The sequence below is a fragment of the Typopeltis vanoorti genome, chromosome 2, assembly GCF_054136105.1.
Source record: "Typopeltis vanoorti isolate ZY-2024b chromosome 2, IOZ_Tvanoo_1.0, whole genome shotgun sequence".
Classification (NCBI taxonomy): domain Eukaryota; kingdom Metazoa; phylum Arthropoda; class Arachnida; order Uropygi; family Thelyphonidae; genus Typopeltis; species Typopeltis vanoorti.
In genome coordinates, this window is record NC_143550.1 from 35,299,651 (window position 1) to 35,322,732 (window position 23,082).

At 34.6% G+C, this 23,082-nt stretch overlaps 1 protein-coding gene across 4 annotated transcripts in view; it reads right to left on the bottom strand.

The window, feature by feature from the left end:
• The window catches only part of aux (cyclin-G-associated kinase), a 482,129-nt gene that overhangs the window by 188,725 nt on the left and 270,322 nt on the right, over positions 1–23,082 (bottom strand). For all 4 annotated transcript variants that reach the window (XM_090404291.1, XM_090404283.1, XM_090404277.1 and 1 more), the window contains exons 16-17: positions 20,764–20,881; positions 10,280–10,359 (exon numbers count right to left, since the gene is read on the bottom strand). In XM_090404291.1, the coding sequence (XP_090260417.1) occupies positions 10,280–10,359; positions 20,764–20,881 (198 nt within the window). The remainder of the gene's footprint in view (positions 1–10,279; positions 10,360–20,763; positions 20,882–23,082) is intronic.

The window sequence follows — 23,082 nt, forward strand, 5'->3', positions numbered from 1 at the left end:
GGGAGCAATCTGGCTTTATTCTGTCTATCACTGATTTACTGATTTGCTTTGCAGTCCATGGTATTCTTAGTAAGCATCTCCAAACCCATAATTCAAATGCATCTATCTTTCTTCTTTCCATTTTTCTCAGGGTCCAACTTTCACATCCATACAGCACCACAGGGAATGCCATTGCTTTCACAATTTTGATTTTTGTTGCAAGGCTAATATCTTTATCTTTAATGATCTTGCTTAAATTTGTCACTGCTTTTTTTCCGAGTAATAATCTTCTTCTAACTTCTTCGGTACAATAACCATCTTTATCAATTCGAGCTCCTAGGAACACAAAATTGTTAACTGCTTCTATTTTCTCCCCATCTACTTCAAAATCATTAAGTTCACATGTTTCCATAACCTTTGTCTTTTTGATGTTAAGTTTAAGACCATATTTAGCACTTTCTTCTTTAATTTTCATAATAAGTTCCTTCAAATCTTCCTTGCATTCTGCTGGCAAGGTGGTATCATCTGCATACTTCAAATTATTAATATTTTTTCCACCAATTTTAATTCCAACTGATGACTCCTCCAGATCTGCCATTCTTAAAATGCATTCGCTGTACAAGTTAAACAGGTATGGAGATAAAATATATCCTTGTCGCACCCCTTTACCTATTGTGAAATACTCAGTTTCTTCAAGATCTGTTCAGACAGTAGCTTCTTGTTCATAATAAAGATTCCTCATAAGGATAATGAAATGCTCTGGGACTCCCATTGTTCTTAACACATTCCACAGTTTCACATGATCTACAGAGTCAAAAGCCTTGCTATAGTCAAGGAAACAAATGTAGACATTCTTGTGATATTCCTGCACTCTTTCTATTATCCATCTCACATTGGCAATTTGATCTCTTGTTCCCCTGCCTTTCCGAAATCCTGCCTGTTCATCTGGCATTTCTCTCTTCATGAATGGTTCTAGTCTTTTTTTGAATGATCTTAAGTAAGACTTTACTTGCATGAGAAATCAATGCTATAGTTCTGTAATTTTCATACCCTCTTGCATCGCCTTTCTTCAATAAAGGTATATAAACTGATTTTTTCCATTCTCTAGGCCACGCAGTTGTGATCCAAATTTGCTGACATAGAGCTGTTAAAATTTTAACTGCCTCTTCTTCCAGGACTTTGAGCAGCTCGATGGGTATTCCATCTCCTCCTGGTGCTTTCTTACTGGATATCTGTTGCAGTGCCCAACTCACTTCACTCTCCACTGGTACTGGTTCCTGTGTATAATTCTGCTCTTCAAATTTTTCAGTAATTTTGGAGTCCTTTCTGTTAAGGTCTTCTGTATACTCTTTCCATCTTTTTTTGATGTCTGCAGCTTCTGTAAGATATCCTTTGTGTTTACTTTTCAATATTGTCACCTTGGCACTAAACTTTCCTGTTAGTTCTCTGATCTTTTTGAAAAGATCTCTTGCTTTTCCTTTCTTGTTTTGGTCTTCTATTTGTTGGCATTCCTTGTTAAAGTATTTTTCCTTGTCTCTTCTGGCTTGTCGTTGAAACTCTGCATTCAAATGCCATACTTCCTGCAAATTTCCTGTGGCCTTCATTTTCCTCCTTTCCTGAGCAGTTTTGATGGCATCTTCTGACAGCCATTTGGACTTCTTCTTCTTACAAGCTGTTGGGATATTCTTCTTTGCTTCTGTTTTAATTATATCTTTAATCTCTTCCCATTGTTCATCTGGTTCTCTTTCACACAAATTACATGTGTTGAATCTGTTCTGTATGCTAATATTGTATTCAGCTACTATGTTTCCAAGATCATATCTGATAGACATTTGTGATGTTTTCAGTTTCCTTAGTTTCACTTGTATCGTAGCCACTAATAACTCATGGTCCGTTCCACAGTCGGCACCTAGAAAAGTCTTGATAGACTGAATTGCACTTCATCTTCTTTGTCCAAGTATATAGTCAATTTTGATTTCTGTGTTGTCCATCAGGAGATTGTACCCATGTGTACAATCTTCTTTTGTGCTGTTTAAAGCAGGTGTTAACAACAAAGAAAGAATTCTCTGCACAAAACTCAACTAGTCTCTTCCCTGCAGTGTTTCGAATACCTAAACCAAAACGACCTGTTATTCCTTGTTCCTCAGTCTCTCCCACTTTTGCATTCCAATCTCCAATAAGTACCAATAAATCTCGCTTTGGTGCTGCATCTATCACTTCTTGTAACTTGTCATAAAATTCTTCAATGTCTTCTTCTTCTGATGGCTCTGTAGTCAAGTCCACAGTTTATCATATAACATATGGTAAACTGCAGTATGTGTGTGTGTATGTCAACCATTATATGAAATATAACATTAAATTACATCTGAAGCATACTTTTTTTTTGTCACAGCATTATTTCAATTATATACTGAAATAGAAATACAGCTTAGTTAAAACCATCAAATAAATTAAAATTAGTTACTAAATAACAGTTTAAAATTCTAAAAACTTATAGCTATTTCAAGAAATGGGTGTAAGATTTTGGATGGGTGGAGTGACTTGTATAAAAGGAATGGTTTGCACATGAATGTATTTGGCATCAGGAGCCTGGAGAAATTATTCACCGGGGTGAGACCTAATTCAGAAAGTCAGGGAAACTAGATCATCATGGGAATAATTGTGAGAATGTGTATACATAATTCAGTGAAGGAATGCAAACCAAACAATGATGTTAATATCAGTTTGCATATGAATGTAATGAAAGAATGGACCAGTATAGCTTTTGGTATGGAATTTTGGAGTGTGTATGCATATGTGAGGGAATAGGAACAAGTTGCCAAAATGATGAAATCAGACTTCAGATGTAAGTATATGAAAGAACCAGGAAGTAACTTTTAATGTCTGTGCACTAATGCCAAAAGTATTAGGAACAAAAGATGTCTTCAACACAAATGTATTCTCCAGCACAAACTTTGTTGCACTGGAGAATATATTATAGCCTAAGATTGTTAGCATCAGCAAAAACTGGCTCTCAGATTCAGATGCAGCAACTAGAATTTAAAGAGTACATCATTTTTAGGCAGGACAGAAGAGATAAAAGAAGAGGAGGAGGAGGAATACTACTAACGGTATCATGATATCAGTAGTAATAATTTGAGTTTCAGTTAGAGTAAAAAATTGTAAGCAATAATAGTAATAATGATCCACATAGCAGTAAAGTTGAGTCTATCTTGTATATGAATTGGAGACTAACAGGATGAAATATACAGTAGATCTGTCAGCTGTTACTGGTGGTTCAGTTGTTGAGGATGATGAAATGCATCACAACTTCAGGAAATTGACAGATCCAAGATCTGAGGATGACGTTCAGCATGCATGTATCAAGTGTTGCAAAACCTATACAGCACACTGCTGCTATAACAAGGCACACAGTGACAAGCAAAGATAATTAGGTGATTTTGCCAGTGTACAAAGCACTGCTGAGACCACATATGGGCTATTGTGCTCACATTTATGTACCTGGTTTCCAGTGTGATGTGAAAACTCTGAATGTCAAGAAATTAGTTCTAAGATGGTACCAGGACTCTGAAATGATGGTTAGGGGAAAAGAGCAAGGGAATTGCAGAGTTTATTGGATAGGCAGAAGATGATATGATAGAGATATTTAAGTTAAAGAATTTTACAGGAAAATTCCATCACTCATTTCCAAGGAGATCGAAAGGCCTTCCCTGGAAATGAGTGATGGATGAGTGGAATGCTAAGAATGTATATGAGTTTAAAGTTCAATATGACAGATATGCTGTTCACAGAGTGAAGCCTCCCAACAATGAGTGTTAATTCCATGTGGATTTGTTATAACAGTATACAAATTCTTTTGGGGTGGCTTAAGAGTCCAAGCCAGTTAGCTGGGAGGAGACTTTCACATCACCTTTAAGAAATTTGGAGAACCCACTGGGATTTCTGATCTAATGTACAATCCTCACCTTCACGTGGTGCACTCCATTAGTAGGTACTGAATGAATGAGGATGGGTTGGCAATTTGGACTAAACTGATCAAATTGTATTCTCTATTGGCTTAAACCAGAAATACACATGGTGAGATTTTGTAACAGCTGGGGCACTGCTCAGATAAACAAGCACCCCCCCCCTTCCCCAGTTTTCATCAGACAACCAGGGTGAACAGTAAAAAGTCAGGTAGTGGAACAAACCCCAACTTAACATCTAGAAGAACAACAAAAACAAATCCAATGTCAGAAGACTGAAGACAGGAAGTACAAGGAGTATTAATGAAAAGTAAATCAAACTTGCAGAAGAACTGGAAAAATGCCACATGGGCATAACTGGCATTACTGAGACAAAGAAAACAAAAACAGGCAAGTTCTTAATAATAAGTATAAGATATTATATTCAGGTAATAATGACCAAGAAAAAAGGAGTAGCAATAACATTCAACACCAAACATGAAGATAAACTCCTTGATTGAGAAACATTTTCAAAACAGTTACGTGAACAAATTTCAAAATGGGAAAATGGACAATGACACTTATTTGTACCTATGGTCCCACAGAAGGTTCTCCTAAAGAAGAAGTGCAGGAATTTTTCGAGTCATTTGAGCAGGCAGCTGATATAAAGAAAATGGAAAAAGTGGTTCTTGTTGGAGATATGAACAACAGAGTAGGTAATGAATCCCACCAACTAAGTAAAAACTTTTTGGTAAAATCTGGAGAAAAGGAAATAGTTAATAATAATGGTAATTATTTGCTGGATTTCTGCTCAAAATGCAGAATCATTAATAACCCCACATTTCAACATAAAGATGTATGCAAGTACAAGGGTGGTCTGAAAAGTTCTCGGCCTGGACCATTGATGGCAACACTATCAGCAAGAGATGTTTTTTTGATAAGTTGGTACATCTGTCATAAGCATCCATGTGAAATTGCAAGTCATTCTAACTAGTAGTTTGTTTTATACAGCTGTCTGAAGCAAAAATGAAATGGATAAAATTGAGTATCGTGCAGTTATAAAATTCTTTGTAAAAGAAGGTTTAACACCAAAAGAAATTCATTCGAAGTTCATAAAGTTTATGGGCACTCTTCTCCTTCGTTTTCAACAATTAAGAAATAGGCTGCCGAGTTTGAACGTGGCCATACCAGCTTCGAAGATGATCCATATGAAGGACGACCAAAAAGTGTAACACCACCAAAAATCATTGATCAAGTGCACAATATAGTATTGGATGATTGGCGAGTAAAAGTGCGTGAAATTGCTTAGACTATAGGCATTTCATCAGAATGTGTAGGATATATTTTGCATGAAAAATTGCATATGAAAAAGCTTTGCACAAGATGGGTGCCACGCTTGCTCACAGCACGTCAAAAATGCACTCGCGTGAAAATCTCTGAACAGTGCTTGAAGTGTTTTAACAAGAATAAAACTGATTTTGTGCATAGATTTATTACTATGGATGAGACTTAGATTCGCCATCACACACCAGAATCCAAACAGCAGTCAAAACAGAGGACAGAAACCAGTTGTTCAGCACCAAAGAAGACAAAGTGGGTTCCATCACCAGGAAAGGTCTTGACATCTGTGTTTTGGGATGTTAAAGGCAATTTTGTTTCTTAATTATATTGAAAAGGGTAAAACAATAACCAAGGAATATTATTCTGATCTTTTAACCAGACTAGACGAAAAATTTCATGAGAAAAGACCCAGTTTGCAGAAGAAAAAAATGATCTTTCATCAGGACAATGCATCTGCCCACAAAATTGTTTTGGCAATGGGAAAATTAAAGGATCTGCACTATGAATTGTTGGAACATTCACCCTATTCCCCAGATTTGGCTCCCTCTGACTTCTATCTCTTCCCCAAACTAAAACTCTTCCTCACAGGTCAGCATCTTCCTTCGAATCAAGAGGTGATTACAGCTGTAGAAGGGTATTTTGAAGATTTAACTGAGAACCACTACAGGGGGGACAGGATAATGGCGATGGAGCATCGCTGGAATAAATGTATTAGTCTTAAGGAAGATGATGTTGAAAAATAAAAATAATTTTGAAATTATAAATTCGTTTTTTAATTGTTAGGCCAAGAACTTTTCAGACCACCCTTGTACACGTTGAAGAAAGATGCGAGAATAAGCCACATTGACTATGTCATGTTGATAGTGATATTCTCATTCTAGTTCGGGATTTAGGAGTGTACAGAGTATTTGAAATTGGAAGTGATGATCACTTCCAATTTCAAATACTAAGAAAGTTTAAAGTAGGATAAAAATGAATGTCACACTGAAAAGAACAGCATGTGAGAAAGTTTTAAGAAGAGTTGAGTGGCTTGTACAGATAAACTGTAGATTCAGCTATACAACCATTATTGAAGAAAAAATGCAATGGTTTGAAAACAAAAACCAAACCTCAGAGTCTCAGTGGAAAACCAAAAAAAAAAAAAAAACATCAATTCAGCTAGGGTGACATGCGGTGAAGCTGTCTACAAAGATATAAAAATAAGAACACGATGGCAGACACAAGAAGTTAAAGCAGTCCTGTAAAAGAAAAAAGTATACTCAAAGTTCCTAGTAAATAAGTCAGCAGACACATGAAAACAATATAAAGAAAAAATGTAAGAGACCTCGGCTATGTACGAATGTAGCTAAACAAAACTCAAGGGAAGATTTCAGTAAGAATATAGAAGACAAATATCAGGAATGTGGCAAAATGCTCTGGAGGCTATTGAAAAAAGCTCAGAAATTATTATTTTCCTGACCTCCATGGAGTCACAAGATTCCTCATGGGAGGTCAACACAAAGTCTATCATACCACTCCTTAAAGTCATCGACAGTCTGCATGTTCACCACCCACTCAGGCAATGCACTCCATGGTCCTACCACTTTCCATTCAAAACAACTTACTTCTTACTCTTTTACTCAACATCTCCTTCTGCAACTTCCAGGGATGGCCCTTGTCCATGCTCTACAATACGAAAAATCTCCTCAGTGTTAATAATATAATAACCCTTAAATGTCTCGACCACATCCCCTCTTTGCCTTCTATCCACCAAACTATGCAGTCCACATGCCCTCAGTCTATCCTTAATCAATATTATACAGTTGTGATAACATTTTTGTTATCTGTTTCTGCACTATCTCCAAGGTTACTTCATCCCCATCAAATCCTAGTGACCAGATCTGAGCACAAAAATCCAGATGTGGTCTGATCAATGCTTTATATAATGGGACCAGCATGCTTTTATTTCTCATTATCAATACTCTACTCAATATTGCTGCAATTCTATGAGATGTCTTCACAACATTTGCAATATATCCTCATCATCATCAAATTCCTGCCATGTACCCTCAAGGGGTGTACAGGATATGATAGCACTACATGAAAAATTTACATCATTACTAACTTCCTATCTACAATTTTCCTCCAAATCAGTCTGTTACTTGTCAAGATTCCAACATTATCAGATCGTATATTTCTATAATCTAAGGCACTTTGTACCGTATCAATCCACCTATATCTTGGTCTTCCTCTGGGTCGTTTTCCTGCCAACCTAGCAGAGAACACTTGTTTTGCTAATCTTTCTTCGCCCCTTCTGTTTAAGTGACTATACCACCTAAGATTAGCTCTGCTAACACATTAATGGATGCTGACAACATCAAGTTCTTTCCTAATATCCTCATTTTTAATACAATATTGCCATTGATGCCATCTGTTTATGCCTCTAATCTTTCTCAGGACTCTCATATCTGCAGTATCTAGTCTTTGGTCAAGTGTTTTACTTCTGACTCAGCTCTCAGATCCATAAGTTAAAACTGGTTTGAACACTGTCTTGTATACAGCTAATTTAGTATTCCGACTAATTTCTCTCTTATTCCATACGAATTTATTCGATATGGAATAAATTCATATGGAATAAGATTTGACTTCTCACCATACCAGCTTTGTTGATTCTGTGGTCTATTTCTATATTTAATTTACCATCTTCACTAAAAATCGTGCCTCGAAATGTTTTACTTGTTCCACAGGTTCTCTGTTCACAACGCAGTTGATATTTTCAACTATTCTGCCTATTTTCATTGTCTTTTTATTGCTACCTTTCATACCATATCTATTACAACAGTTATTCAATTTAGTCAGAGAATCTTGCAGACTTGTAGTGGATTTATTTAGAAGTATAACATCATCTGCATAAAGCAAAGAGCTGACATTAACATCTCCAATTTTGATATCATGTTTAATACCACTTTCCTTCATAATGTGATCCATATAGATAATGAATAACAGAGGGGATAATGTACATCCTTGTCTCACACCAGATTTAACATTAAACCATCTTCCTGTACTTCCTTCAATTCTAACTGCTGACTTACAACTCAAATAAAGACTAAGTATAGCTTGATATAATGCCCCATTGACACCATATAACTGTAGTGCATTGAATAGCTTCTCTCTTGGCACCTTGTCATATGCCTTTTCCAGATTGACAAAACTTAAATGCAGATCTTTGTTATATTCCCATGATTTCTCCACTATTTGTCATAAAGTGAAGATCTGATCCTGACAGCCTCTATTTGACCTGAAATCAGCTTGTTCTACACCAAGCTTTTCTTCCACAATTCTTCTCAACCATTTCTCAAGTATACTTGCATGTATCTTACCAGGAACACTTAGTAGTAAACTACCTCTGTAATTCTCACATTCAGTTTTATTTCCCTTTATGGGTACTATGAGAGCTCTACTCCAATCATCGGGAATTCGTCCCTCTGTCCAGGCCTTCTGAATTATGCAGTGCAGCTACTGCAAGACTTTTATACACCATACATAGAAGTTAGAATTGAAACAAATACATGAAATGGTTTGATGTAAAATCAGGTGTAAGATAAGAGTGCACAGTTTCTCCCTTCTTATTCATCATCTATATGGATCATATTATGAAGGAGAGTGGCATCATACCTGATATTAGAATCATAGATAAACTTAGCATCTTTGCTTTATACAGATGATATTGTAGCCCCATACACATCCAGTATAAGCTTCCAGGATTCTCTAACTAAATTGATAACAGCTATAACAAATTTGGCATGAAAATCAATATCAAAAAGAGCAAAACTAGAAAAATAGGCTGAACATTGAAAACCTTTGCTGCATTCTGGAGAACTTATAAGTAAAATATTTCAGCTATTTAGGCACAGTTTTTAGTGAATATTGCAAATTTAGGAATAGACAACAGAATGAGCAAAGCTAGAGAGCCAGTTGAATAAATTTATATGGAATAAGAGAAATTAGCCAAAACACTAAACTAGTAGTATACAAGACAGTTTTCAAACCAGTTTTAAGTTATGGATATGAGTGATGGGTTAGAAATAAAGCACTTGGTCATCAGTGGTACTTGATGGCATCCGTTCAGGCCTCTAATTTTTCTATAAGAAAAATTAGAGGCCTGAATGGATGCCATCAATGGCAGAATCATATTAGAAATGAAGACATTAGGAAGGAAGGAATAAACTTTACATTGTATTCAAGAATGTGTGGGAAGGACTCATCTATGTTTGAAGGAAGATGGAAGAAAAAAACACCTAAAGGAAGACTAAGGTCTTGAGGTGGATTGATTTATTGAGAGATGCCATACAAGAAAGAAATGTTAGATATGACAATATTGGAGTGCTGACAAGAGATTAATAACAATATTAACTTAATCATGTGGTACTTTCATAGTAGCCTGAACATCCCTTGAGGATACATATTAGGAAATAGATGATTATGATGACAAACCCTTTTGTCCATCAAAATCAATCCATACCTTTAAATACTTCCCACCATTCTCCGAACATCTATGTAATGACTCTTTGCAATAATGAACTGTCTCAATTTATTTTTCTACAAAATTACTGTAGTTACAAAATAATGTTGATATTATTATTTTGGTAATCTCCATGGAATTAATAGACTCATCATGTGAGGCCCACTCAACAAGCAACATGTCTATCATAACGAACTTTGAAGTTATTTAAACTACCTGCATTCACAAATCATATGTAATTAACAAAAAGAAAAGTTAAACTCTGGTCAGAAAAGAGGAAGCAGTTTTGATCATATCTGGTTTATTCCACCTTCAGTAAAAGACTAAGTAAATATAATAACTACTGCTATTATCAGATTGTAGACACATCAGAAGACTAACTGCATATTGATATTATTTCCTCTCCCCCTTTTCTTTGAGAATTAAAAACATGTTTTTTTTTGGGGGGGGAGGGGGCTAAATATGATATTTCTGTACTTAGTATACAAGAGGACAGTGAAGAAAATTAACTCACCTACTAAAGAGTGCAGTATGAGTTCCATGGTTGATAAAGCCAGTGTGAAATTGAAGCTGTAAAATCTTAATGGCTGTTACCTGCAAAATTTAAATAAAATACAAAACTAAATTCTTAGAAAAAGAAATTTAAAAAAAAAAAGAGAGAAATATTTAAAAATTAAAAAGCAAAATAACTAAGGCTGGTGATAATGGCATCACTTCAGAATGAAAATCATATGCTGCCTAAAGACCTCCAGACATCCACACCAAAGAAACATTCAAATCCACAGCCCTGCTGCATAATATAGATTGATTCACTCTCACTCCATTTCTGTATGCAAGTTCTTACCACCTTTTCCAAAATCTTCACCATGAATGCAAGATACTGACAGATTGACAGTTGACCACATGGTCTTTGCACTACCCTTGTGCATTGGGATTTTCATACATTTTTTCCTGTTCTAAACCCAAATTATATAGCTTGGTCAAAGAAATAGCCAGCCAGCAGGTTCAGCTGAACCTTTTAGCATATGTGCTAAAACTCCAACAGCTCCTTCTCATACACTTGAGTTTCTCAAGTGTATGAGAAGGATTGAAGAGATAAAAGTGAGCTCAATATCAGATACACCTGATTGACAGCTTTTAGCAAATGGACACTTGTTTGAACGATATATTCAGCATCTGTAATCTCTATACCATCTGCATTCAGAAGAGGTATACTTCCTTTCTTTCTTTTACTTACAGAATAACAACAGAGTTTTTTTGGGGGTTGCGTTTGGCTTGCAAAGCCAATATGTTTTCATATTCAGACTTGGCTTTCTGTATAATAGTTGTTACTCTTCTTCTGGCCTGCTCCTTATGATTTTCATAACTGGAATTTTTCTTATGCATGTGGTATTCATTCCACATCATTTGTTTCTTAAGAATCTCTTGCTTAATAAGACTGAACATCCATTTCACTCTTGTTGTATTTATTGGAACACTCCAACATTTCATGATTTAAGTATTTTTTTTTTAAATGATTTCCATGCACTACTGACATTCTTCTCATCTAGCAACTGATACCAAGGGACAGAACCTAGATACTTCTCAAAGTTTGGTCATAATTTTCTGCTTTGTAGTTAAGCATATAACCTTTTCTGAATTGAGCAACTATAAACTTAGCCACTTCTTAAGTCAGTACAGCATGATCCCTGTCACTAACTCAGGCAGCAGTGAAGAGGTAGAACAGTCATGTCTTTAACAGACATTCCCTCTGACACTATAATCAGATCTAACACTCTTTGATTTTGAGTACATTCTGTCACATACTGCTCGAAGAAGTGCAACAGCTGAATAAACTCAGTTTCATTCTTCCCATGATATTTCACTACTACTTAATCAATTTTTGAATAACTAGACATGCATGTTGATTACTTCATTTAGCAACAACATTTATTTGGCAATGATTTTTGTCATCACCAGCAACTGATCCACTAAGTTTGTAACAACATCCCATTATATATTATTATTGTTTTGTATTAACATTAAAACTTGAGTTCACTTGAGGTCACTTAACATTAAAACTTGAGTTTTTTCTTGGTTTTATTCGTTAACCATATATTAATAAATGATATACACAAATTGTCAACAAGTATCACCAGCTATTCTGTCTGGCTTCTTCAGGACAAGTATGATGGTACACAATAACGTTTGCTAGTAAAAAAAAAGAATGGAGTAACACAGTCAAATAAATTAAAATTAAAACTGACGTGTAACATCGTAAGCATGGAGTCTCAGTCATTGTTTATCGAGTGCGTTGTATAGTTTTTAGCAAAATGAAATTCTGCTAAGCTGAGTGAATTTATTAAGCTTTTCCAGATGTCTTTCAGAATCATTCCTTGATTTCTGTTTAGATTTTCACCCGAACGGAGTACAACCGTCGCTTCTTTGAAGTTTCTACAACAAAAATCTTCTTCTATATAAGGCATGGAGCTGTTATCCCAATTGATGGTATGGTTAGAGATCGAGAAGTGATGGGCTAATCCTGAGGTGTCTGTTCTGTTGTTGTTCACGTCCCCTATATGTTCTTTTTTTTGAATTTCCAGGCTTCTTGATGTTTGGCCTATGTAAATTTAATCCACAGGAACATGAGATGTTGTATACACCTGCGTATTTGAAGAAGGCATTGTAATATTTTTGAGGAGGTTTCTATCTTTTATTTATTATTTACTTATGTTCTAATGTTATTGCGCCTTTGTAATATTTCTATCTTAAATCTGTCTATCGATTTCTTTATATATCTATCTATTTCTCTTGACTCGTCTCTATATTCTCATTTGTTAACTTTATTGTTCTTTATCCTTATCCGTTACCTTTTTATATAGTTAGTTAATCTTTAATTCCCTTTCCCTACTTTCAGTATATTAAACTTATACTTGAGATTTCTAGAAATTTATTTGATTATTCCAGACTGCGCCACTAAAAATCTCTAATTGGCATAAGAAAATATTTATACTTCCAGTAAAGCACCTCTATACAGTTAATTACAGTCGTGGCTAACTCCTAACTTAAAATTCGCACCAAGGTTTAATTTCTTTCCCGCTTACAGGATCGGATTTTATTTGGGAACAGTGCAGTTGTTTATAAATAAAACAAACATGTTTATTCGCACTTATACAATAATACAATGTATACACTTAAATGATGTTACTATCATTTACTATCATTATCTCTCAAGGTTAAGCATCAAGATTAAAACATCATATAGAACAACTCTTAGGCAAGTTATAAACATGAAAGACGTAAATCATCAAACAATTAATTCTGTATATCAAATAACTATCATTTTCTCTCAAGGTTAAGCATCAAGATTAAAACATCACATAGAACAACTCTCAGGATGTTATAAGCATCAAATATGTAACTCATCAAACAATTTTTTCTGTATATCAAATAACTATCAGTCCATTTACAATCTAGGAATTATCATGCTTTGACAAATAAAAATCTCCAATTCTAACTTTCACAAAAAGAATGTAACACTCACTTAGCAATCAACCTTTCACACCATTACAATTCTAAATTCTATAATTTTCTTATCAGCTCTTTTAAACCATTTCAATGTAATACAACGTACACTTAAACTTTCATTAACATCTTTTCAATTATTCTAAAAGCAGATTTACTTCATACGAATTACTTTTCAATCTATTTACATCTTTCAATCCTAAGAATTCAGTCTATCCAAAACAGTCCTTCACATCATAAATTAAGAGAACGTTTTCAACAAAAAATTTCAACTCACATTAATTCTTTCATAGGCACAATTGCACTTTAATCGTATCTTCTCTTCGGGCTTATTCTGGATCCCCCTCTATTGTTACGGCTTGCTCTATTGCTTCAGACGCATCATGGAAACCATGTTCACCTCTGGAATTTCTTGCGGGGCTGGAGCTCGATCTTTCGGCATAGTAGGCACTCAGACGTAGGGTCATCTTGGTCCTGGGCCACTGGTCGCTCTACAAGGTTTCGCCTCCAGTTACCCTCCATGAATTCATCCAGGATTACATGGATCGATCTCCCCCTCTTCTCCCTGCATCACGTCTCCCAATGCACGCTAATCCATTTTTCCCAGTCGATCCACCTTAGTCCATTCTTGATCTTTTTATTTCGCCTCTCTGGACCTTGCGCGAAGTTTCTTAGACCCCAAATATTTCCGCGTAAACCTTGAACTAAGGTCTGAGATCCCCATACTTATCACATGCTAACTCCTTTCCTTCTAGAAAGTTCCGACTTCTATCTCCCTGAAGTGTAATTTAATCCCTTTTTCAGCATAGAACAGCTGCTGATGTATACCACCCCCTTCTACTATCGACCTTGACGGCAGTGTCGGATTGCTTTGGTTACAGTGGGTCTCCAATCTACCCTATACCAAGTGATACATCAAATATATTTCCGAACTCTAAGGTAATTGCCCCTAAACTTCTATTTTTAGATACTTGTTTACTTTATTTTTGCATGCATAATTCCTCTGGGTCTATACAGATGGGCATTTTGTATTACTTACGTAGGTAATTCTAACGTACTTCCAATCTCTGAGGGATTCTCTTTTGAAATACACACCCATATATCTTTTATCTACAGAATCATGTAAATTTTTCTGGGCTAATTTTATATGGGCTGATATTATTGTTTACATCTCTTATATACAATTTTTACAATTCTTTGAATTTCGGATGCGACTCCTGTAAATTGATGCAATTAAACATTGTAAGATTTATGATGCTGCATCGAATTTTACAGCATTAATGTCCTTAGGAGATCTTAAAATGTGACGTATAGTTTTGACAGGTTTGAGAGCAACTCTGATGTTGAAAGACTTCATGAGTTAGGCTATTAGCCTAACTAGGATTATGTTTTTTATATTTTGGAAAGGCACAGAAACTACCTTATTTGATTTCCTTACAAAAATAAATTCCTTCCACCAAAAAACAAAGTTCACGTTAGAGCTTGAAAAGAATAATCAATTGCCTTTTCTATACACTAATAAAGAAACAAGAGAATGGACAAATCCAGCTCACAATCTATCGAAAACCAACATACACTGGACTGCACTTCAAATCGTCTCACCATATTGCACAAAAACTCAGCATAATACATATACTTAAAAATAGAGCAACCAATATTATCTCAGAAGAAAAAGATCTTGATGAACTCAGTCTCATATCTCAAACACTAGTAAACAACAGTTACCCAAAAAATATAATCAAAAAGATTCTTCATAGAAATCCTCCACAGCAACAACCTCCTATCACGCAATATACATCGTCATCCCTTATGCAGGCTCAGTTTCAACAAAAATAGCCAAACTCATGAAGTCTTTCAACGTCAGAGTTGCTCTCGAACCTGTCAAAACTATACGCCACATTTTACGATCTCCTAAGACATTAATGCCTTCTACAAATTTTTGGTGTAGAAACTTCAAAGAAGCGACGGTTGTACTCCATTCGGGTGAAAATCTAAACAGAAATCACGGAATGATTCTGAAGACATCTGGAAAAGCCTAATAAATTCACTCAGCTTACCAGAATTTCATTTTGCTAAAAACTATACAACGCACTCAATAAACAATGACTGAGACACCACGCTCCATGCTTATGATGTTACACGTCAGTTTTAATTTTCATTTATTTGACAGTGTTACTGCATTCTTTTTTTTTTACTAGCAAACGTTATTGTGTACCATCATACTTGTCCTGAAGAAGCTAGACAGAATAGTTGGTGAAACTTGTTGACAATTTGTGTATATCATTTATTAATATATGATCAAAGAATAAAACCAAGAAAAAACTCAAGTTTTAATCCCATTATGTATTTTATCTTGTTAGACTCCATCTCACACAGCAATCATCACTTTCTACCTTAACTGGACTACAATTATGATCTCTTTTCTGTTTTGTAATTGCAAGTGCTATAGGAAAACTGTGGGAAAACTTTAGGTTATAACCAGCTCATCACTTACATGTTTTACGATGGCATCACCATACCAAATAATGTCCTTTTTACAATCAACGTTATTATCTGATTTTTGTTACTTACTAACTTTGCAGCTTAATTTTCTTATCCTTCCTCCTAAGTTCATCTTAAATGTTATTTGGCTTTCTATAATTCCTGCATCATTTAATAATCTGCTTTAACTTGACAATTTTGGAGGTTAAATCATTTTCAATATCCTCCTTAGCAGGATATGCCTTCTTATTCTTGACTTCACTATTCTTCTTAGCATTATGTTTCTTCTGCAGTTTAGGCAACATTTTAAACTATATTTAATATTGTAATATCTTAATAAAAATTATATAAAACACTAAATACTCTAAAAACAGGACTGCAGAGACCCATTTTTTTTTTTAGAAATACTAACTTTTACTAATTTGAGGATTGTACTCATTAGGAAAATCAGTATGGAAGAAGAATGTTTGAAGAATGGAGGTAGATGGAATGAAAGATAAGTTCATTTGGTATGTTTGGAGCTAGATGGCGTATGGGTTTGACCAGTGGCTGTTCTCAGGATTACAAGAAAATGAAGGAATGGTAGTGGCCAATTCAGCAGTGATGATGCTCATGAAAGTGAAAGTACCTGTAGAAAAGCACAATGCAAAAACAGAGCACCTATGGGAAAAGTGGGGAATCTGAGAGAGAGAGAGAGAGGTCACCCATTAAGTGAATCACTATTTTGTATATCACTGAGAATTCTTAGAGAGGTGTTTGGCAAACCACCCCAAATGTGAGAACAATATTCAAGGCTGGTCAGATCCGAGATTTATAGTTGAGCAAGAAGGAAGTAATAACGAAAAAGAACACCACGATTTTTAGAGGCTGAGAAGGTTATTAATATAATATGTTTGTGATAGGATAAGCTGGATGTGACAGTCAGCCCAGGAAGGGAAAACTGGTCTTGAAAGGATATTGGAATATCAAGTGAGTGGGAGTGAAGTAAGATCTTTCTTGCAGGAACTAAGACAAGACTGAGTTTTAATAGCATGAAATTCACTAAGATGTCTTCACTCCACTTGAGAATGTAAGGAGATCAGTATTTAAGTCATTGTTTATGAAAGTTCATATAGTTGAAGCTTCAATCATTTGAGTGCTATAGGGTTTCTTAAATGAAGATGAATGGCAAGTACTGATCAGTAAAACTGTGAATATAATTTGAAGTAAGAGAGTAAAGGTCACTGATGTAATGGAGGAAGAGTATGGGTGAGAATACAGAATCCTGGAGTACTCTAGAAATGAGAGAGAAATCTGATGAGAAGATGCCATCCAACATGGCATGCAGGAAGATAGCAGACAATCACAAAGGGCAGTAGGGAGACCATAAGATGGTAGCTTGTTCTGAAGGCCTCAATGTCAATCATGATTAAATGTCTTTGCAATATCGAGAGCAACCACATAGGGATTCTCCAAATCTTTCCATGACCTACATCCAAAGGTGGGAGGGTCTGCTGTAGAACAAGAACAGTGGAATCCATATTAGTGTTCACTAATAAACTGATAGATTTCCAGATAGTGAAGAAGCTCATTATGGATGATCATCACTTTCAAGAGTAATGAAGTGAGAGGAATGAGATGATAGTTTGATGGCAAAAGTTTATCCTTGTTTAGGTCCAAGTCAGATAAAAGCTTGCTTCCATGCTGTTGGGTTGATGCCAGATGAATATAATAGTTTATATATGTATACAGATGACATGGTGTTAATTCTGGAGCACAACTGGAGGAATAACATCTGGACAGGAGACTTATTAGTATCAAGATTAATCAGGAATTTTCTTATGTCCTTCTGGCAAAAGATCAGAGGAGTCATGCAATGGTAGTGTACAAGAAGTGATTTGCCTTGGTTGTCTAAACCAGTGCTTCCCAAACTTATGGATGTAAAGACCCCCACACACACACCTTTAGAAAAATTAAAATATTTCACAGACTCCATAGAAAAAAAAAATCTGTAATACAGCCATATATTATAGTATTTATTGTATTTATATTGAATACAAAACATACACAGCGAATACTGCAAAAATCAAATACAAATATTAAATTTTTAGCATCTTACATACACATTATCTTATATTTTTATATAGATTTTATATTGTCATTGTACATTTGCAGTACAAATGTTAAATTTGTTTTCATTATTTCATGACCCCATCAACAAAACTAATGGCCCCTAAGGGGGCTGCAGCCCACAGGGAAGCATTGGTCTAAACAATAGTTGGGGAAAATACTGATGCCTTATCCTTGAGTAAGATTACCATGGTACTGTCAGGCCTTATTCTAGTGAGATTTATTTCAGTTATTACTTCAATGCATGTGTTTGAGCAAAAAACAGTAATCTAATCATGGAAAAGAGACATAAAACTTCCACAGGTCCAGTTGTATGAGGCTGAGATTGGCTAGGACGAGAACAAACTGTAGAAAAGGAGACTTGGATAAGATAATGATCAGAGTTGGAAGGAGAAGTGCAGACATCCACAAAGTATTCAGAAGGAGAGCTGCTTAAGAAAGGGTCGTCTTGGGACTGTCGGCAACTGCTTTAACTTCCCCTCTGGCTTCATTTGTAAATTTAGAGAAGAGGAACCAGTTTGCGTTATGGATTTTATAGTCTCCTACTAAGACAATCTTTTAGCAATAAGTAGTCATAAAGGGAAGCATGGCTTCAGAATTAGGGGAGCAGTAAAGGCAGCAAATGAAGGCTATAATGTGAGATAAGAAAATTTTGAATCAGAGCAGAGAGAAAACCAGGGATTCCAGTAAGTTTTAAAAGAGGTAAACCGTGAGTAGACATAACTATACATAATAAATAACGGAAAAACTCACGTAGAAATATTATTTAATGGTATAATTTTCGCCTGTGTGTCACAGGCATCTTTAGTACAATTAGGCACAAAAATTAAACACTAACTGACAATTCCAAAAAGCGCCACCTAAGTAGCTGGTGTAAGATAACTAAAAAGGTCAATAACTTTCCTAAAAAAAAAAAAAAAAAAAAAAAAAAAAAAAAAAAAAAAAAAATTTAATACAATAAAAAGTTAGGAAAGATTAGCTGATTTGTAAAGTACTAAAGGGGATAGATGTAAGCCGTCGTATCTGTTTAAGTTAGGAGAATGAAGTAGAGTTTCACATGCTTCTTTATAAAGGCGTTCCATGAGAAACTGACTTTTGTGAAGAACTCTTGTCTTTCTCCAATGAACTCTGTGTCTAGTGAAGATGGCATGTTCTGCAAGTCCAGACTTTTCAGGTTTAAAGTATTCAATATAAGATTGGTGTTCTTCTAGCCGAATGGAGGCAGATCTTCCCGTTTGTCCTGGAAGCAGAAGGGTGCTGTGCTGTGCTGGTTCTTCGAAGTTAAGTTGGTCCGTTATGGGAAACCCGCCTACATAAAGATGCTTGGAAAGAGTTAAGCTGTTTGTTAAGCAATCATTTCTTGTTTACAATTCGAAATGGTTACACATATTGCGTTTTGTTCATGAAATAGAGTTCTTATCTAAGACCACGGGCAAGGCAATGGGCGTGGATTTTAACACGTTACCAATGCATTGGAATTATATGATCTAGTCAAAACAGGATGTCAACGATTAATTACAGAGTTCGTGGTAAAAAAAAAAAAAATCAACGTCCAGAATTATTGAAAATTAGTGCTAATTTAGTTCCTTTTACTGAACAAAATATTTCGCCAATGCAGTATGAACAGGACGGTCAAATTGTTTCAAGTGATGGAAGTGATTTAATTCCAATCTCACACAGAAAGTGATGGGAATTACAATTTAATAACTAATAACCAAATGCATGGGTGTATTTGGGCCTTTTCAAATTTCTGTTTTATTAGTGACACACTATTCTCTTTAAGAAAGACATATGTATATACATTAAATAAGTATTTAAAATAAAAAATATTCCATTAAAATTAAATAGTATTTTATTCAATGATTTTCATGTTTTGTTTGAAAATAACTCATTGTTCATATCGAGTTTTCACATCTGGAACCATTCTTCTATTTTTCATATGCACTGTATTCTTTTTTACACAGTTTTCATTTACACAGATTTTTCTGGAACGAATCTACTGTATAAATGCCTTGGATGCTGGTGAAACGCATATGTAACAGCAAATGAAAGGTATATGGCTAAGAAATCAATCTTTTTCCTTATTTTCTTACTAAAATGTTTTTCTAATTTGTGTAATATCAAATGTAATATTGTAATAAATTGTGTATTATAGTACAAACATTTTTCTGTCTAGGTCAAGATATATATCAATAGGCACTTCTCCTTCATAAAATATCTTAATCTGTAATATAATTCCACCACCATAATTTTTTGACATATTACACCCTGATGAAAAAATGCAGTAGCCAAATATTGCTGATATTTGGTTATATCAACAATATTTGTCAATATGGATGCACTCTGATCAGAAGAAGCCGCACCTCTATTTATGATAATCACTGTGGGAAAACACAGAAGTGTTATTTTCTCCCAGAGTCACCTCTGGTGAAATGCAAATACTTTTGAAAGCTGCACTTCAGACTTGAATGGAGATAACTATTTATATCATAATGCATGTCATCCTTCTTGAGGACCTCAAAATCCACAATTCAATTTGGCTTCCCTTCTTGTGTTTCACCAATCAAGCAGGCAGGGATGCCGAGGTATTTGCCATTTGCAATAACCTAACAAAGATTGTCAATTTTCTACTACTATATCTGACAACCTTCTCCAATCTGCAAACGCATTTGACCTCTTCTTAACAAGCTCCCCTTTCAAATATACTACAGATATCATTCTCTTCTTGGTAACTCAGGCCACCTCAAATGAATTTTCATCAAAGAACAAACAATCTTAGAATAGTGTTTCCTCGAATATGCTCGCGCCCGTAAAATATTAGCAATCATAAAACGTTGTAATTTAAAATAAGAAAACACCTTATAGCTATAAAATAAAAGCAATAAACTGCCAGTCAGAACTTACTTTTCCTTGTACTTTTCCTCCGAAAGTTGAACGTGCATGGCATATCACTACTAGAATGTCTCCCACAGCTGTAACCTTGAGTGGTATGGTTACTTGTCCATCTGCCAGGTTAAAATGCCTAGATATGATTTAATAAAGAATTATCTGTAAGTACTGGGAAAGCAGGACTTTTCATATTTTCAAAACATTTCCCCCCATTTTTTGTATTAACAATTCCCAGAAATACTGAAATTATTGAATATTAATTATCAACATTAGCTTTCTTTTATATCGACACCAGGCTGTTCGAAATCAATATGAATTCATGCAGCTATTTCAAACATTATTACAAAAATAATCACTTTATATTAAATAAATATTAGAGAATAAATCTCAATATGTTTTTAGAGAATGAAAACATACCAAAATGCTCAGGTAATGATACAGTTAAAAAAAAGATGATACCCTTTATTTGTCAAGATTTGGATTTGAATCCTAATTATGACACCAAACATTTTTAATGGCTTTTAGACAGCATTTGCACATTAGTTGTAAGGATTTTCTTTCTTTTTTCCTTCTAGAAAAAAGTCCCCATTTCCCTAGAAAAAATAGGCAAACCAACTAGAAAAGACATCTACGTTACTTCCTTCCCCTTTTTTTCTGTCCCAAAATAAGTTTTTAGAGTAACATAAAGGCTTAATGTGAAATCAACTGCTCTTATTCTCATAATATATATGTAATTTTTTTAATGTGCCTTCCACACATGAAAGAGTAAATCTATGGTACAGATACTGTGGATGGGTTAGGATATAAATATATAATATATTCATTTTTAATTATTTTTTAAACATTTTTATTAATTTATTTATAAGTTCCTATATACCAATTGCTCAGTAATGCAGATACTACAAACAAAAACTTTTGTTTGCTAATACAAGTAAAATACAAACAAAAATAATATGATTCCTTGCCATATACAATACAGTAAGCAAGTTAACTCTGAAAGCCTTGTTTGGAGTTGATAGTACTTTTCCTAACAAACAGACTGTGGGTTTAAATTTCACTATGGTATGAAAGTTCCACTGGGTCTTTAGATGCAGACCTTCATCCAGTGTGAGATCACCAGCTTGGTTATTAGATGCCTAAATAACTAACCTAGCCTGAAATGCATTACACTTCATTATTTAAAGAAGGGCATCCAAGATTATCCCTTAGCCCACATTTTAGTATGATAGGTTTACTACCTTTCATTGGACAAGACTCAAAAAAGTGAGTGAACAACCATATCTCATCATTTATGTTTCATTTTGTTTTTTGATACATTCAGATCTATCTACTATCATTTAATAGAGTTGTTCCAGATTAAATGAACTATCATTTAATCTGGAACAACTGAACAGTATACAATTTGATGATCCACTGAAAATTGAAAACTAAAGAAAAAAAAAATTATTTTATCACTTTGTTTTTTTATATAATTTTATAATATTTTTCATAATTTAATATCTTACTGGATTATATCCTTATTCTTGCTATTACCTTCATTCATTTTTTGGTTCTTCACTTAATGCTTTATTTATAATCTTATACTGTTTTATCCCATCATAAGTAGCTTACAAAAAAAGTCTAAATTAATTAAATTTGAAATGACCACACCTTTCCTTTGAAGAATACATTTCAAAGATATATGTTTTCATATATATTTGAAAAACAAAATTTAATAAATTAATGCGTTATTAATAATAACAAAACTTGTTTCAAAATCATTTTTACACTGGAATTCAACTAAGAAAGAATAAAATTACTAAGATAAAACTGAAAGATCAGCAATATTTACAAAGCTGCAAAACATAAGTCCTAAATTATCATCATCATCACAATCAGACTGCCATGGAATCAAATGTCTCATTGTGAGAAGTTTCCAATTTCACATACCAAGCTCATCATACCAGGCCTTAAAGCATTCATCATCTCTGCACTTGTTACATGCAATGCATCCCAATCATCCACCACTCTCCATGCAAAAAAAAAAATAAAAATTCTTCTTCCCCAATACACACACCTTCTTTACAGAGCTTCCAAGGATGGCCCCTCTTGTTCCTCAAATTTCCACTATTCTATGGGAGAGAAAAAAACACCTTCCAAATTTATTTTAGCATGGTAATAACCACTTACCAACTTATACATCTCATTTATATCCTCACTATCTCCTATCCAGTAGACTACAATATTCGTTTTTTTAATCTGTTTTTATACTCAACATTCCAGAGACCAGAAACCACCCTAGTCAATTGCCTCTAGACCTTTCCAATGTCTCGCTACATCCTTCTGAAAGCCAGG